Source organism: Episyrphus balteatus, chromosome 1, assembly GCF_945859705.1.
Source record: "Episyrphus balteatus chromosome 1, idEpiBalt1.1, whole genome shotgun sequence".
Taxonomy (NCBI): Eukaryota; Metazoa; Arthropoda; class Insecta; order Diptera; family Syrphidae; genus Episyrphus; species Episyrphus balteatus.
Window position 1 is genome coordinate 150850280 of NC_079134.1, and position 14956 is coordinate 150865235.

Here is a 14956-nt window from a genome sequence, read left to right on the forward strand (position 1 = left end):
AAGATTTTCAAAATTTGTTTCTTCAAAAATTCCGTTTAGTACAAGAAATCATTTTGCATACTTCGTTTTTTTTTTTTATCAAAGTCATTAAAAATGGTTTTTTATTTATTATTATAAAAACAGATTTTTATTTTGTATTTAAATCAAATTTAATTTAAATTCTTACATCATTTAAGACTATAACTTTTTTTTAAATTGATCTAAAAATGTAAATTAATACATTTTGTAGTAACTGTGTACGAAGCTAAAAGATTTCCCACCCCTGTTTTCTTCTGATTTGAATATCAAAACAGAAGCTCCCACAAGCCCGCATATAATATACTCCCAATCGCACCTTGTACTTTCTGCTTGCTGCCACAGTTCCAGACCCAAAGCAGCAGACAGAGAACTTATATTACATTCGTATCGTGGCACTTGTCATCGTTATTATACTGTCGTTGTCGTTCGTTTCGCTTTCTGGTGCGCTCTATTCTACTATAGCAGCGGTTGATTTTAATTCTCTCTCTATTCAAGCTTGAATAAACTTCACTTACTTGAGATCACTATACGAATAATAAAACCTAAACTTCTACACAGACATCCAAAGTGACACAAATTTATACTATTAAAGATTCGAGATTTCAACGAGACAGTATAGCTTGCGACTTAAGCTTTGTGAAGAATTTTCCTCTCTCTCCCAATTTACAATAATAATAATAATTATATATTCATTAAAGTGTGTAGACTTTGACAAGGTTCAATTAAATGCTACCAAGAGTGAGACAGCCAGTTAACTTCATCCAGCTGGACAAGTTAGGCATACAACTACCAGTCGGCTTGCCTTAATTAAGCCTCTTTAGCCTTTCCAGCTGTGTGCATAATCATTAAAAAAATCAAGACTCAAAAAACGTAACGCAAAAACAAGAAAATCTGACAATATGTAATATGTGAAAAAAAAGTGGAGACAAAAAAAAACTATACCTTAACAAGTTTTTGTTTTTGTAACTTTTGATATAACCAAACCTTTTTTAATGAAGTTTAAAAACCCTCTCGGGTTAATTTAATGGCGCATGCGCGTGATAATAAGTCTCAACTCTCAACTTGAATTGAATAATCATAAGAAGAAAAACGAAAAAATTAACTTCACTTCTCAATTATAATGTCCGCAAATAGTGATCTTCCAAGTAAACAATTAACAACGCACCAGTTGTGTATCTGTTTCTGTTTCTTTCTCTGGCAGCGATACTTATATGACGATCAAGGTGTAAGAAGAGGAACGCCGCGTGAAAAAGCTTTCGTTTGAGAGTCTCTACCTACCTACTTACACATTGATAAATACTTTTGTACTTGACTTAATTTACTTCTCTCCACCGAGTCTCCACAAAACTTGTTGGCCCGCAAAACGATCGTTGCTGTTGCTTTTTTCACACACAAATACACAGCCATTGTGTTGAATAACAGTAAGCAAAACAAACAAAAACTTGATCTTGAAAAAAGAAAAAAGAAAGATATTTACAAACCAAAGAAAACTCTCAGAAAAGTCGGTAACACTGTTGGCGGCCTCTTGACTTCACTTTTGGAGACTTTTTTTGTGATTGTGCGATTTTGTGATAAGAAGAGTGACCCTCGTAGAAAGTGTCAAGTCAATTTTAATAAAAACAAAAAACAAAATGAACATGGAACGATCGCGAAGCTACCACGACGTTATCAGTGATTCCCGTGATGGCAGTACCCCAAACAACTCTGGCTGTACTCCCCTCACAATCGATATCATGGACAGCACTCATTGTGCGAGTGATCACAACATCAGCTGCTGCAGCTTGCCAAACTTTATGCCCATCAGTCCGATTGTAAAGTGTGGCCCAACTGTTAGACAGATTCCAAGCCCTCGAACTCGTCGTAAAGGTTTTCTAATTCGTGACAGTTCGGTACACTCGGACTCTAGCCATTACTCAAGTGTTGATAGTCTGCTGGAGTCAAGAAAACCCGATCCTGAAGCGATCCTCATTAATTTGGGTTTTGGACCTGTGGAATCGGAGGACATTTTGTCGCGCATACCAAAGAGGTTTCTAAAGCCGTCGCAAGTTCGAGGTGTCGATACAGAGGCGTTTGTTAAACGACTTCAATTGGCAAGCCATTTGCATGAGAATAGTGTCCTAGGTTATCGTGGGTTAACAGGTAATCCAGATATTCCGCCATCGAGTATTGTTGCCAAGATAATGCAGCGTTTTGAAGTGAATGAGCGTAAGAAATCTCTAGGCTCAATAGATCCTCAATTTTGAAGATGTCTATGTCTGATATTATCTTTTAAATGTTACTTAAATAATATAATTATTTTTTCTTAATTTTTTGTTTTTAATTAATTTATATATGTATCAATCTTGTCTTATATTGTCTTATAATTATTATTGTAAAAAAAAAGCTGAAAGTGTATGTACTTAGGGATTTATTGTTTTTTTATTTCCTTTTGTTTTATATAATTGATAATAATTGTATTTTGATTGTTTTTATCAGCTAAGTGACTTATTAAAATATTTTTCTAGTACTTAAAAAAAAAAGAGATAGTGAATGTGTTTTTATTTTTATTTGTTGAAGATTGATATGAGAGAGGGGTTTTTTATTTTGGTATGAGACGTGCCTTCTTCAGAGGTTGATAATATGCGGTTTGTTTGTGTCTTGAATGACTTGACGTAAGATATAATTTATTTTGTTTACGTTTTTTTCTTTTTTTATAGAAGATGACAATTTATTTAAGTGGATTTATTGTTTTTAAGAGAAAGAGATGAAGATGAAATAAATGTGTACTTAATTAGGTAAATATTGAATTAAATTGGATATAATTTTGTGGTGGAAAATTTTTTTTCATTTTTGCAAAATGATTGACATTGACGTAGTGCTTCGTCGTCTAGAAAAAAAAAATGTTATAAGAAAAAAATAGAAACTTTGTTAAGAATTCTAAAAGCGAAGTTTAATATCCGTTAAATTACAAGTTTTTAAATGAATAGAAAAAAAATATTAAAATTCATATCACAAAATACGTGATCATAAAATTGCATTTGTAATTTATTTAATACTATACGAGAGCTACGAGCTATTAACGTTATCAATGAAGTGAGAATAAATGTTTAAATGGGTCATTTCAAAGGTATTTCTGAATGAAACTATAGAATTTTTTCTTTAGATATTAGATCAGGGTTGCCATGTTGGTTACTTATAAACTACCTGTATCATATGGAATCATGACTTAGTAAAAATGAAATTTTCTTTATACACTTTTTTTCAACCATTTTTTTTTCTTCTGGATATTTCTTATAACTTTTGGTTATCAAAAAATTGAAAATCTGTTAGAGGCCTAGTTGCTGATTTGTTGCATTTCTCTTAATTATTGTGAGCCATTTGTCATTTCTAGATTTTCTCAAAATATACAATTCAGCAAACAATCAAAACAGCATTTCTGAAAAAAAAAAAACTGATCCCTCAATTTTGTGCATTTTAATGCCTAGCTAAGTTACTTTTAAGCAACATCCATCAATTTTAGTACAATAATTAAAATTAACTTTTCGAATTTCTCTTAAACATTTTTCATAAGAAAATTTTAACTTATAAAAATGTTTTTTGAAGTGAAAACTTTTTTAGTATAGTAGTGATTTGAAGCAAGATGAAACGAAAAAGCGACAGGAAATAGATAGATAAATGAAATTTATACTGTAGATAGGTAATTAAATAAACTATAATTGTGAAAATTTCAATTAATTTCATATTCAATATTCTAAGATAACACAAACATTTTATTTGACTTTAATCGGTATTACATTGCATTTTATATATCACACATAACGGTAATAGCTCTACAAGTTACACAATCTTAAATTAAAAAACTTGAAAAATACCTCAAAACACCTGGTCATCTGTTGCCGATGACCAGCCACACTGCCTGTAGAAAGTACCGTAATCTCAGTTTGAAATTTCGACATAGTTGGCATTAGAAAAATCTTACTTTTTTTTGTAGACATTGTAGAAATATGATTGATACGTCATATAAAAGGTGAAATAAGCTTTCAGATGATATTAAATTTATCATTGGTTGTAATTTAAAAAAAAATATATTTAATGGTGTTAGAAGAGAAAAATGATTGATTTTTTTGATTTTTTTATGAAAAGTGATTTGGTTCAAAAAAATCTAGCTCTTTTTGTGGATGTTGTATAGAGATGGTCTATATAAATATTTTGAGCTGAAAAAATAAACTTTCAGATGATATAAAATGTATATAGGTTGTCATATAAAAAACATGGATTTAAAGGTGATAGAATAAAAAAATAGGTAGATTTTTTATATATTTTTTTTTTTTTTGCAAGAAAAATTATTTTTTAAGGTTTCACTTCTACCACGTGTGAATTGCACACATGATTTTTTTTTTGCATATGTCAGCATTTTTTGAAATTGTCTAAAATTTTTATTTACCATGGATGTTAATACGTAATTGTTTAAAATTTGGTTTCCAAATTTCTAATATAATTTAAATAAAAAACGACTTTAAAAACTATACAAAACGTATGAACTGGAAATTGTCATAAAAGCCCTTTACCTTAACTTATCTTTAAATTTAATGTATGACGAGTCGTACGTACTTGGTCTTATGATTAACTTAAAATATTAAAGCTTTTTGAAAATGCATTAAAACAAAAAATTTTAATTTAATCTTGAAAGTAATATCAAGTTATTTTCAAAATTACAAAAACCTCTATTTTAGTAGTTTTGAGCTCCTTCATACATATATCAATGAATATTTAGAATTTTTTTTTTAAATCATTAAAGGTGTTTTTGTTTTAAAAACCTATTCTTTCTTATAATAGTAACTATAAAAAAAATTAAAAAAATAAGAAACGAAATATTAATCGGCATATAATAACAGAGTTTCGAAAAATTCATTGATCATAGTTTTTCTTAAAGGTAACTAAATCGTTTTTGTACAAAAATTTTGTTGAAATTGATTTGGTCATTCACAAAAAATCGGTTCCATTAATAACGGTTGGTATCAAAAGTAAGATCTTATTTGCCACAGTACCTACGAATGGTTTTTATAAAAATCTTTAGAGCCGTTTTTGAGAAAAAACTACCGTTTTGTTCGTATAGCAAAATAATTTTTGTCATAAAAAAGTTTTTAACATAACCAAAAATTCTTGACTATTCGAAGTTTAAAATCAATCGCTTAAGCAGCTCGATATAGAGACAGACAGACGGACAGACAGAATTGCGAGACTCAACAAAATGTCCTATGGTTGCAGCTTCATATCCTGGAATGGTCAGGGTTGAAATATACATTCAAAATATTTTTGAAGGTATAGGTACTTCTTTATCTGTGGTTCTATCAGATTGAAAATTTACTTTTTGACTAAATCAGTGATTACATCGAATTATTATTGTATGATCCTACTCAATCTTTAAAGGCATTTTTTAGAGTACCTACAAAAAGTTTTGATAAAAGTGAAAGATTATAACTTCAATATTTTGAAAATGTAAATGTAATCTTTTGAAAATGTAAATTAATCGATTCATTTCGTTTAATAAACAAATTAAATCGAGGTAAGTCCGAAAAATTAAAACTTAAAAAATGTGGAATAACCGTGAAGAAAAAGTCTAAAATCTAAAAATGTAAAATGGTTAAAAAATATTGAATTAATTTTTACGCTTTTAGAACTGAATCTTGATTTTGTTTTTTGTACAATGTTTTTTAATGTGCTGGTTTTCTTAATGTTAAATTAATATATTAATATATGTATTTGTATATGTAATTGATACACAAAAAATATTAAATTTTCATTTAAAATTTTCATAAAAAAACAATATACCATGACACCTCTGAAAAATACGACCAAATGCTAGAAATATAAAAAACAACATAAATAAAAAAGTTCCATTTAAAATCTAAAAGGACGTTCTTTTTAGCATGGTTCATTTTTTTCAATTTGCGGGATATATTTTTTAAAATATTTTTAAACAAAAAATACAAATACATAGCAAAAAGGAATTATATCCCTACCATAAGCTATACTGTGGCATTTGATAAATCTAGTCTATTTGATTAAAACAATAGTCCTTTTTATTGTTAATATCAATCAACAATTATTATCTCTCAATATTTTTTTTTTTTTTTTCAAAGAAAAAATTTTCCTTTTTAAACATTCCTGTAAAAAGTACAACAAAACATAAATTTACTTTATGCATCTGTATTAGATTTCTCAAATACAAAAAATTCACGCATTTAGCAGGTAAGCCACCTAAAATTCCAATGAAAAAATATATCGATATAATACGCAAGTAGAGCTTTGAGCATGTTAGCAATATTGTTCTAAAAAATATATCTATTTTTGTTTGACAAAATAAGATTTTTAGTAAAATAAAAAAAGTCATCGTTATTGATAATTCCCAAAAACCACCTACTCTGTAAATTTCTTTGTAAATAGCTCAATCGATTTCCATTTTTTCGTGTGCTTAAATGTTTCCATTTGTATGCATAATTGGATAAAAAAGAGAATAGAAGTTAAAATTCCTAAAAAAGAATTCATGATACTTTGAATGAATGTGGGTTAATACAAATACATAAAACCGTATTAGGTAAGAGTTGAAAATAAAAAAAAATCATTTTCAGTCTAAAAATTTTGAAAAAGAACCCACTACCCACTGCAAGGAATACAAAATCTTGTGAAATACATTTTCTTCAATTACAATTGCTGTTGCATATTCACATCAAATAAATATTTTAACCTGTCTTACCTACTTAGCTTAAAAAACCATAAACAAACAATTTTATTATGCAATATTACTTATACTACATAAACTTCATTATTGCCAACTGAATGAATCACACATTTTTTAAACTTTGTTATTCCAAACCATACGCACATTATAAAATGTTTCTAATCGAAATCATTGAATTTTTTTGGAGTTTTTCTTTGTTTGTCTCAATCATGGACTAACCCATAAATTTATGCAGTCGTTAATCTGGCACACTCCGCTAGACTTTTCAAACCAATGAACCTACATATACCTTTACTGCCACCGCCGCCGCCACCGTCTTTATAATTGTTGTTTATTTTCGTACGTGACTTGCATAACCAAAATTAATAAACTGCCCGTGTATTATCTGATCATAATCATCCTCATCATCATTCATTTACCAAACAGATGTTTATATGAACATCATACGAGATAATTAATTTATATTGGAAAATTCAATTGCACCCAAAGTTGCAATATGAACTCTTGTATATATATTAAATTAATTGATCCAATAGATAATAATTATTAGGTTGAAAATCCATTAATTTGTGGTTTTAGTCATAAAGCAAAACTTTCATATTTAAATTAAAGAGATGTACAAATTCTTGGAAATGACTAAAACTTATTTTCAACGGAACACTTAAACAAAGTATTATATGATGAATCCTCAATAAGTACTCGTAAGTATCTGCTTAAAGTTAATTCTGAGTGCTAAAATCTCTTTAGATTTTTAAATTGGAATTATTATAACTTATACATACATATAATTTATCAAATTGTTTTACACTCTAAAAGGATGTAAAAATTCTTAGAATTGGCTTATATTTAATTTCAACAGATAATTTTAACACAAAAGTATAAGTTAATCAATTTAAGTTAATTTTATTAATGGTCAAATAATAGTGCTAATCTAAGAATTATTTTGTGGTACAAAACTCAATATATCAAAGTCAAGTACCTAAGGAGTAACTTTCAATAATGATGACATAACTCGTTTCGGGTGCTACATTTAAACAAATACATTGATATTTTTTTGGTAATTTATTTTACATGGAAAACATGTTTATTTAAGGTTTATAAAGCACCTTTCATCTAGTACTTATGATTACGGTGACCATCCATCCCGGTTTACCCGGGACTGACTGTCCCGTATTTCTAAATCTTGACTCGGGTTTTTATTGAAGACACCCGGGACGTATTAGTGTCCGTATTTTGTTATTTGCCCCGTAATTGTCCCGTAGAAAACAAGTGAACGGGAAATAAAAGTTTTTAAAATTTTTCGGAAAAAAACAATTTAGTAAAATGCTAAAGCAATTTTAGTTATTTACTAAATTAAAAATCAGTCTGCTTTTTACTAAGTAACTTACTAAAATGACTTTAGCATTTTACTAAATCGTTTATAATTTTGCGCCATTAGTTTTAAAAATTTTTCTTCAATTATTCAGTTCCAGCTCGTGTTTGTCATTTTGAAAAGCTACACCAGGAGAAGTTTTTTTTTTCGAACAATAAACATGTGAAAGAGTAACAAACCCAGCTAAATTGCAAAAACTTTAAGAACATCTTAAATAAATTGCACGACTGGGGTCGCACGTACTTGCTCTTATGCTTAAAGTAACTATAATGTTTAAAATTTGATATTTTGAAGAAATTTCATAAGTAGTATAAAAAAATTAAATCTGTTTTTATAATTAATTAAAAGACCGTTTTAAATTATCTTAAAAAAAAAAAAACAAATATGCCATTTTATTTCTTGTATAAAAAGGTATTTTTAGAAAAAAATTTTCGAAAATTGTAGGAGCCGTTTTTTAAAAAAATAATTTTTTATATATAAAAAATGTTTAACATTTTTCAAAAAAAAAGTTGGTATGCCATTTTGAAGAAATAATTAATTTACACATAAAAACAAAATTTCAAAATTTTTCATTAATCCGTTTTCAAAAAATTGATTTTTCAAAAAAAAATTTTGAAATATTTTTAAAAAAACCAAAAATGCGTTTTTTGAAAATTTTGTAAAATTTTAATATTATCTTTACTTAAACACTTTTGTATAAAAATTTTCATTTAAATCGGGTTAATGTTGTACGAGATATTCAGAAATGAAAAAAACCGTTCTATGACAGGTACAAAAAATATTTTTTTTATTTCAAAAGTTGGCTCTTATGTGTAGTACTACACACAAAAATTTTAATCAAAATCGTTAGAGCAATTTCCCCTCTAGGGAATCACCAAAAACTGCTAAATACCAAGTTTGAAGAAAATCACTTCACTCGTTTAGGCTGCAGATCCAGATAGAGACAGACACACAGACAGACAGACAGACAGACAGAATTGCCGGACCTACTTTTTTGGCATTCTCCATCATCGTAATGTCATGTAAAATTGTTATCTCGAGTTCGATTTTTTTTACGAATCCTAAACTTGCCCTATAGTACCTATATCGCAAGTAAAAAATTAATTAAAGTAGGTATACACAATTTTCTTAAAAAACAGCTCTCACGATTTTGACTAAAATAATATTTTTTTTAGAAAAATATAACAGTGTAAAGAGTTATAAGCCCGTGTTCTTGATTTTTGACTTCCTCGTTAACGACTTAAATGATTTCAACGAAAATAATGCCAAAAAATCGTTTAAGAAATTTTGATATCAAAATTAGGAAAAATTAAATCTCATTTTTTTGAATGATCCCACAAATTTTTTATCTGTCCCGGATTTCGCTCCTAGAAATATGGTCACCGTATCTTTGATACAAAATAAAAAAAAAAAAACGAAACCGTTTCGGGTGCTTCACTTTTGTTTTTCCTCCTTTTTGTTTTTTTTTTCTTTTAAACTCATAGGAAAATATTGTTTATAAAACCACAATTTTTGTATATAAAAAAAAAAAAAAAAACAAAAAAAATAGTTAATTCAAATAGTGGCAACACTGTGTGGATTAACCGTTTTTGTTTTTATTTATTTTTTCTTAATTTATTTTTAGAATTCTTTTTTTTTGACATTTGTGCATCTAAATATATGTATAGAATATAATATAGCACAAAAATATTATATTCCTTGAAATTTTAAAAGTCTTGAGCTACTGAATTTCCACTATATTCCCTAAAATTCTTTCAACGTAAAAATATACAACGAAATGTTACTCATACACCATAGTGAACGAAAACTTTTAAAAATCTGTCTGTGTGTTTAAAGTATATTGAACAATAGCCTAGACACGACAATGAACATTTGGCACACAAATGGTTTAAATTTGTTCATTTTTAACCCTTTTAAGCACCTTAGTGACAAATTTTTGTTATACTACGATACAGTATAGCATAATTTATTGACTGTCGGCAAATAGAAAACAATGCGCTTTCTATTCTACCAAGTGCTTTAAAATGTTTCATACAAATTCAGATAAAAACACTACACTATATAATTATTAAATAAGTTAAGAACATTATGACCAAAACATCATTTTTCAAAAAGTTAAAACAACCAGAGTTGAAATGTAGGACGTCCTACATCGACAAGATAACTGGTCAATTTTAAGGAATCAACCTTTTTGTTTAAAAATAAAGCTAATTTCTTTTTCTTTAAACTAGATTAAAATAAAGCATTAACTCGCTAATAATTATTATAATTTATTAAAAAATGTGCTACCAGCTTTCAACATTATTTGACGTAGATGAAGTTCCTATAAAAAGTCATTTGTTTAAGAATTTGACGTAAATTTGCTCATTTAATTGGCAATTTTTCAATTGAAATAATAATAAATTTATATAGTGATTACCTTTTTCTTTATTAAAACTGCCATAACTTTAATCAAACAAAAACATCAAATAATAAGACAAGTAAAAAAGTAATCTTCAAGTCATTTTCTGAAGTGTTGATTTAGTCTATAATTAATATTTTTTATCTGACATTAATTATTCCTTCACGTTTACATTTAGTAAAATAATCAAGATAGACATCAAACATCACATAAAGATGAATAATAATAATAATTTTCTTACAAGTTTCAATCTTGAAAAAAATTCTCTCTGTAACTTATAAAAGCTCAAAGTCCCTTATTAAACTCAATGTATAAAGTGTCGGAACTTAAAAAAAAAAAAAAAAAAAATACTATTATTATCTCGTTTACAATAATTTACATTTGTAATGGGCAAATATGTCAAAAGGTGACAGCTTGACTGCCTTAAGTATATTTGCATAGAAACTGAGAGATTCTCTATAAGAGTCCTATAATAACAGATAGAAATAAAGGTATTCTATAATAATTTATTTATAATAATGCTGTAGGTATAGAAATCTGAACCCTATAATAAAGCTAACTTTAATGGAGAATATAAATATTAATAATTTGTTAAATATTTGAGAAGTTATCACACAGGAATTTTCCTAATAAATTGTTTATGCGTTATGACTCAGAAGCACACACAAGCCAATTAAAGTTGCATTTTTATAGCAAACCATTTTCTTTGACTTTGTTGTTTTTTATGGTTATTTTGTGTGCGATGTGGATGGAGATGGAGACGGAGAGTTATTTCATAATTCTGCATCATCATTATTAATGGCGCCTGCCCCACAATAACGACGACAACGCATTTAAATTAATTTCAATTGACTTCAAATGGTTTATATTTTTGATGTGGCACGGGTATAAAAGGAGGGCGGTGGTGGTGTTGGCAGAGCATTATATTGTATATGTCAGCGCATTGTCATTTTCTTAATAGCTCCAACTTTTCTAAACATAAAGTCAATTGCTCGTTAAAATTGTAGCTTTTATACTTTAGTTTAAGAAAAAGAGGGAGGGGTTAGGGGGGGGGGGGGTATTTTAAGAGCTTCAGTTAAACGATTTGTTTGTAGAGAAATGCGGACATGATGCTGGAGATATTGTGTAAATACAATGTATATAATAATCATGATTTATAACGAAAACAATAAGTTTAAAGAAATTATACATAGATACAATTCTATTTAATTGTAAATAAATATCCAAGAAAATGATAAGAGTTATTTAATTAAATTTTATAATGTTTTTTTATGCATAAATATTTATTTTCATGGCAGTCATAAATCGCACGTTATGCAGTCAAAACAAATATGATAAGAAAATTCAAAAGTCAAATAATAAGAAAATGCGAGTGATCCCTGACGAGTTTTTTTCATATACCTATTTGTTTTGGGATTGGAATCAAAAATGTTATCTTGAGAAGTTCGTAGTTGGTTACTTTTTAGACTTTGCCTCTTCTGACAGCTGTTGTTTTTGTTTTGACGGAAGAATATTTATTTTTTAATTTATAAAAAAATGTTGATAAAGTGTGTAAACATAAACAGGTAGAGTATCGGAATCCCGTTTTTTAAAATCCCGTTTTTCGAAAATTCCGCAAAAAAAGTTTCAAAATCCCGTCTTCTAAAATACCGAATTTTTAAATCCCGTCTTCTGAAATCCCGCTTATTTAAAATACCCATCAAATACAATCCCGCATTTTAAAATCCCGTCAAATCCCGAAAATACCGTTTTTTACAAAATACATACTTAATGCATTAATAAAAAAATCATGAGAAATAGACAAAAAAGTACTAAAACTGATTTTTTTCGTCGTAAAGCCCACACAACATGTACCTACAACATATTCAGCCCTATTGTGAGTTTCACGTGGAATGTTTTCCGCCCGGAATGTTTTCCGCCCGGAATATTTTTGTTCGCACGGAATTTTAAAAGCTATCATGAGTTTCACCTGAAGGCTAAACTAGTTTCTTGTTCGGCATCAAAATTTTAGTGAGAGTAGAGCTGTTGAATACCTCGCAAATTACCTGAAAAAAAAAGTTGAAAATACAATTAGATGTGCGAACGTGAACAACTTTTCGCCCGGAACTCACAATAGGGGAATATTGAATTTCAATTTTTCCGGGCTGATTCTGAAAACGGTATTTCTTTTATAAAAACATAAAATGATTAAAACCTTAAATTGATTTCACAAGTAAAAGAAATTTCATTTGATTAAATATCAAAATTCTTGAAATACTTCCAAATAAAAGTTGAAATATAGTTCAATCGCGCGATTTTTTAAAATAGAACAACTGGTTTTGATTGCAAAATCGGGATAATAAAAAACGGGATAGTAAGAATCGGGATTATAAGAAACGGGATTACAAAAAACGCATCGCTTGCTTACAAAAAATTTCGTTCAAATCGGCTTTTTTTGTTTGCGAGAAAAAGATAAATCAAACCATTAATAAGGCTTTAAGAAATGTTTCTTTTATTTTCAAAAGCAGGATTTTAATTCCAATACTATACACAATTTTTCAATTAAAATCGATAAAGTCATTTTAAAGAAAAATTAGCTTTTTCTTTTTAGTCATATTACACAGGCACCGATAAATTTGGTCCTTAAGCTGGACGTTAATAATGAAATTACCTACTTTATCTGTTAATTTCTATGAAAACATTTTTCCTCAAAGACTATCCATTTTTTTAACTTCATAAATTCATGGTTGTCCAAGACCTTAATTTAGATTGGACGGTTATTAGAATGTAGAAAGATCTTTTTTATTTTCTAATAATTTTCTTATTTACTTAATTATTATGTATAGTTTATTATTTACTTTTATAATTTTAATTTTTTGTCTACTTAAAACCTTAAATCTAACATAGCTTTTGCATTTATTATTACTTTTGAAAACCGGAGTACCTACTCAATGTTAAGTGTTCTTAATAAAATAAAATGCACTACTGGGTTGCACGTAGGTACTCGCTCTTAAAATTCAAGTTGCTAAAATGTTTAAAACTTTTTTTTACAAATTTCAAAATTCCAAAAATTAATTTTTCCAAAGTTTTATTTTTGATTTATATAAAAACTGAGTGAAATTGAGTGAAAAGGAAAAATAAACTCTTTGAGATTCGCATGATAAAAAATATTCAGAGGCAAATATAATTACAAATTCTTTTTATTTTGTATCCTCGTTCCTTATACTGATATCATTTTTACCAAACATTTACATTTTTGATTTGGTGCATTATTAAAAAAAAAAAACACCCTGTACTCTAAATATTTTGGTGCTTATTTTTTATATTTTTGAAGTGAAAACTTCTTTAGTATCGTAGTGATTTAAAACACGATGAAACGAAAAAGCGACAGGAAAAATCAATTGACTATAACTTTTTTGTTTTAATAGATATATGAATCAGTGTAGGAGGTATCGTAATCTCAGTTTAAAACTTCGATATGGTTGGCTTAAAAAAAATCTTACGGTAGAAATATGATTGAAGCTTCATATAAAAGGTGAAATATTAAGCTTTCAGATGATACATAATTTATTATAGGTTCTTATTTAAAAATATGGACTTATTGGTGTTAGAAGAGAAAAAGGATTGATTTTGTTGCTTTTTTTGTAAACTTTGTATAGACATGGTCGATATAAATATTTTGAGCTGAAACAATAAGCTTTCAGATAATATAAAATTAATTATAGGTTGTCATATGAAAAAAATGGATTTAAAGGTGATGAAATAAATAAATAAATAAATAAATAAGAAAAATGAGGTTTCACTTCTACCACGTGTGAATTGCACACATGATTTTATTTTATTTTTATTTGTTTTATTGCTATAGTCTGCAACAAAATTTCCAATCAGAAAAAATCTCATATATTTCCTTCCGGGTGAAATTCAAAGTGGCCCAATATCTCAAATTCACTTGTATATTTAGAACCACAAAACCATGCAAATTGAATGCTTTTATCACAAATTGCACAATTTTGTGTTTAGCCCGAGCCAGTTCACACTATTAGAAAAAAAAAAAAAAAAACTTAAAAATAAAGTGCAAAATTCAGCAAAAGCTTTGTTTAATAAGTACTTTTGTACTTGTGAGCTTAAAAAAATCTAAACCATCTTATTTTTATTTCCATATTGTATGGTGCTTATGCTTATCGATACAGTGCCAATAATTGTCCCTTCTTTTCTTTTTTTCTTTAAATCGATAAAATAAATTCTTAATGAAAGACATAGACAAACTACCAAACCAACTGTTGAAGAAAAAAAGAAATGGTAATGACCACTTGGTGGTTCATAAATAGCGGTCAATGATTTTCATTGACAAGGTTGTGAATGCATCTTTTCACAATAACCATCAGCAAGCTATAATAGTTTGTTGCATATATCGATTGAGACTCTTTTGCTTTGCTATTATAAAACAAGTGGTCGACAACCGACA

General features: G+C 27.9%; 2 protein-coding genes across 2 annotated transcripts in view; both read left to right on the forward strand.

Annotated features, from left to right (window-relative positions):
• LOC129905900 (calcium release-activated calcium channel protein 1) overlaps positions 1-14956 on the forward strand; it is a 67250-nt gene that overhangs the window by 25133 nt on the left and 27161 nt on the right. The gene's annotated exons all lie outside the window — the stretch shown is intronic.
• LOC129905902 (uncharacterized) lies at positions 200-2536 on the forward strand. Its single transcript, XM_055981526.1, has one exon. It carries the CDS (start codon positions 1650-1652, stop codon positions 2259-2261), a length of 612 nt encoding a protein of 203 aa, XP_055837501.1. The 5' UTR covers positions 200-1649; the 3' UTR covers positions 2262-2536.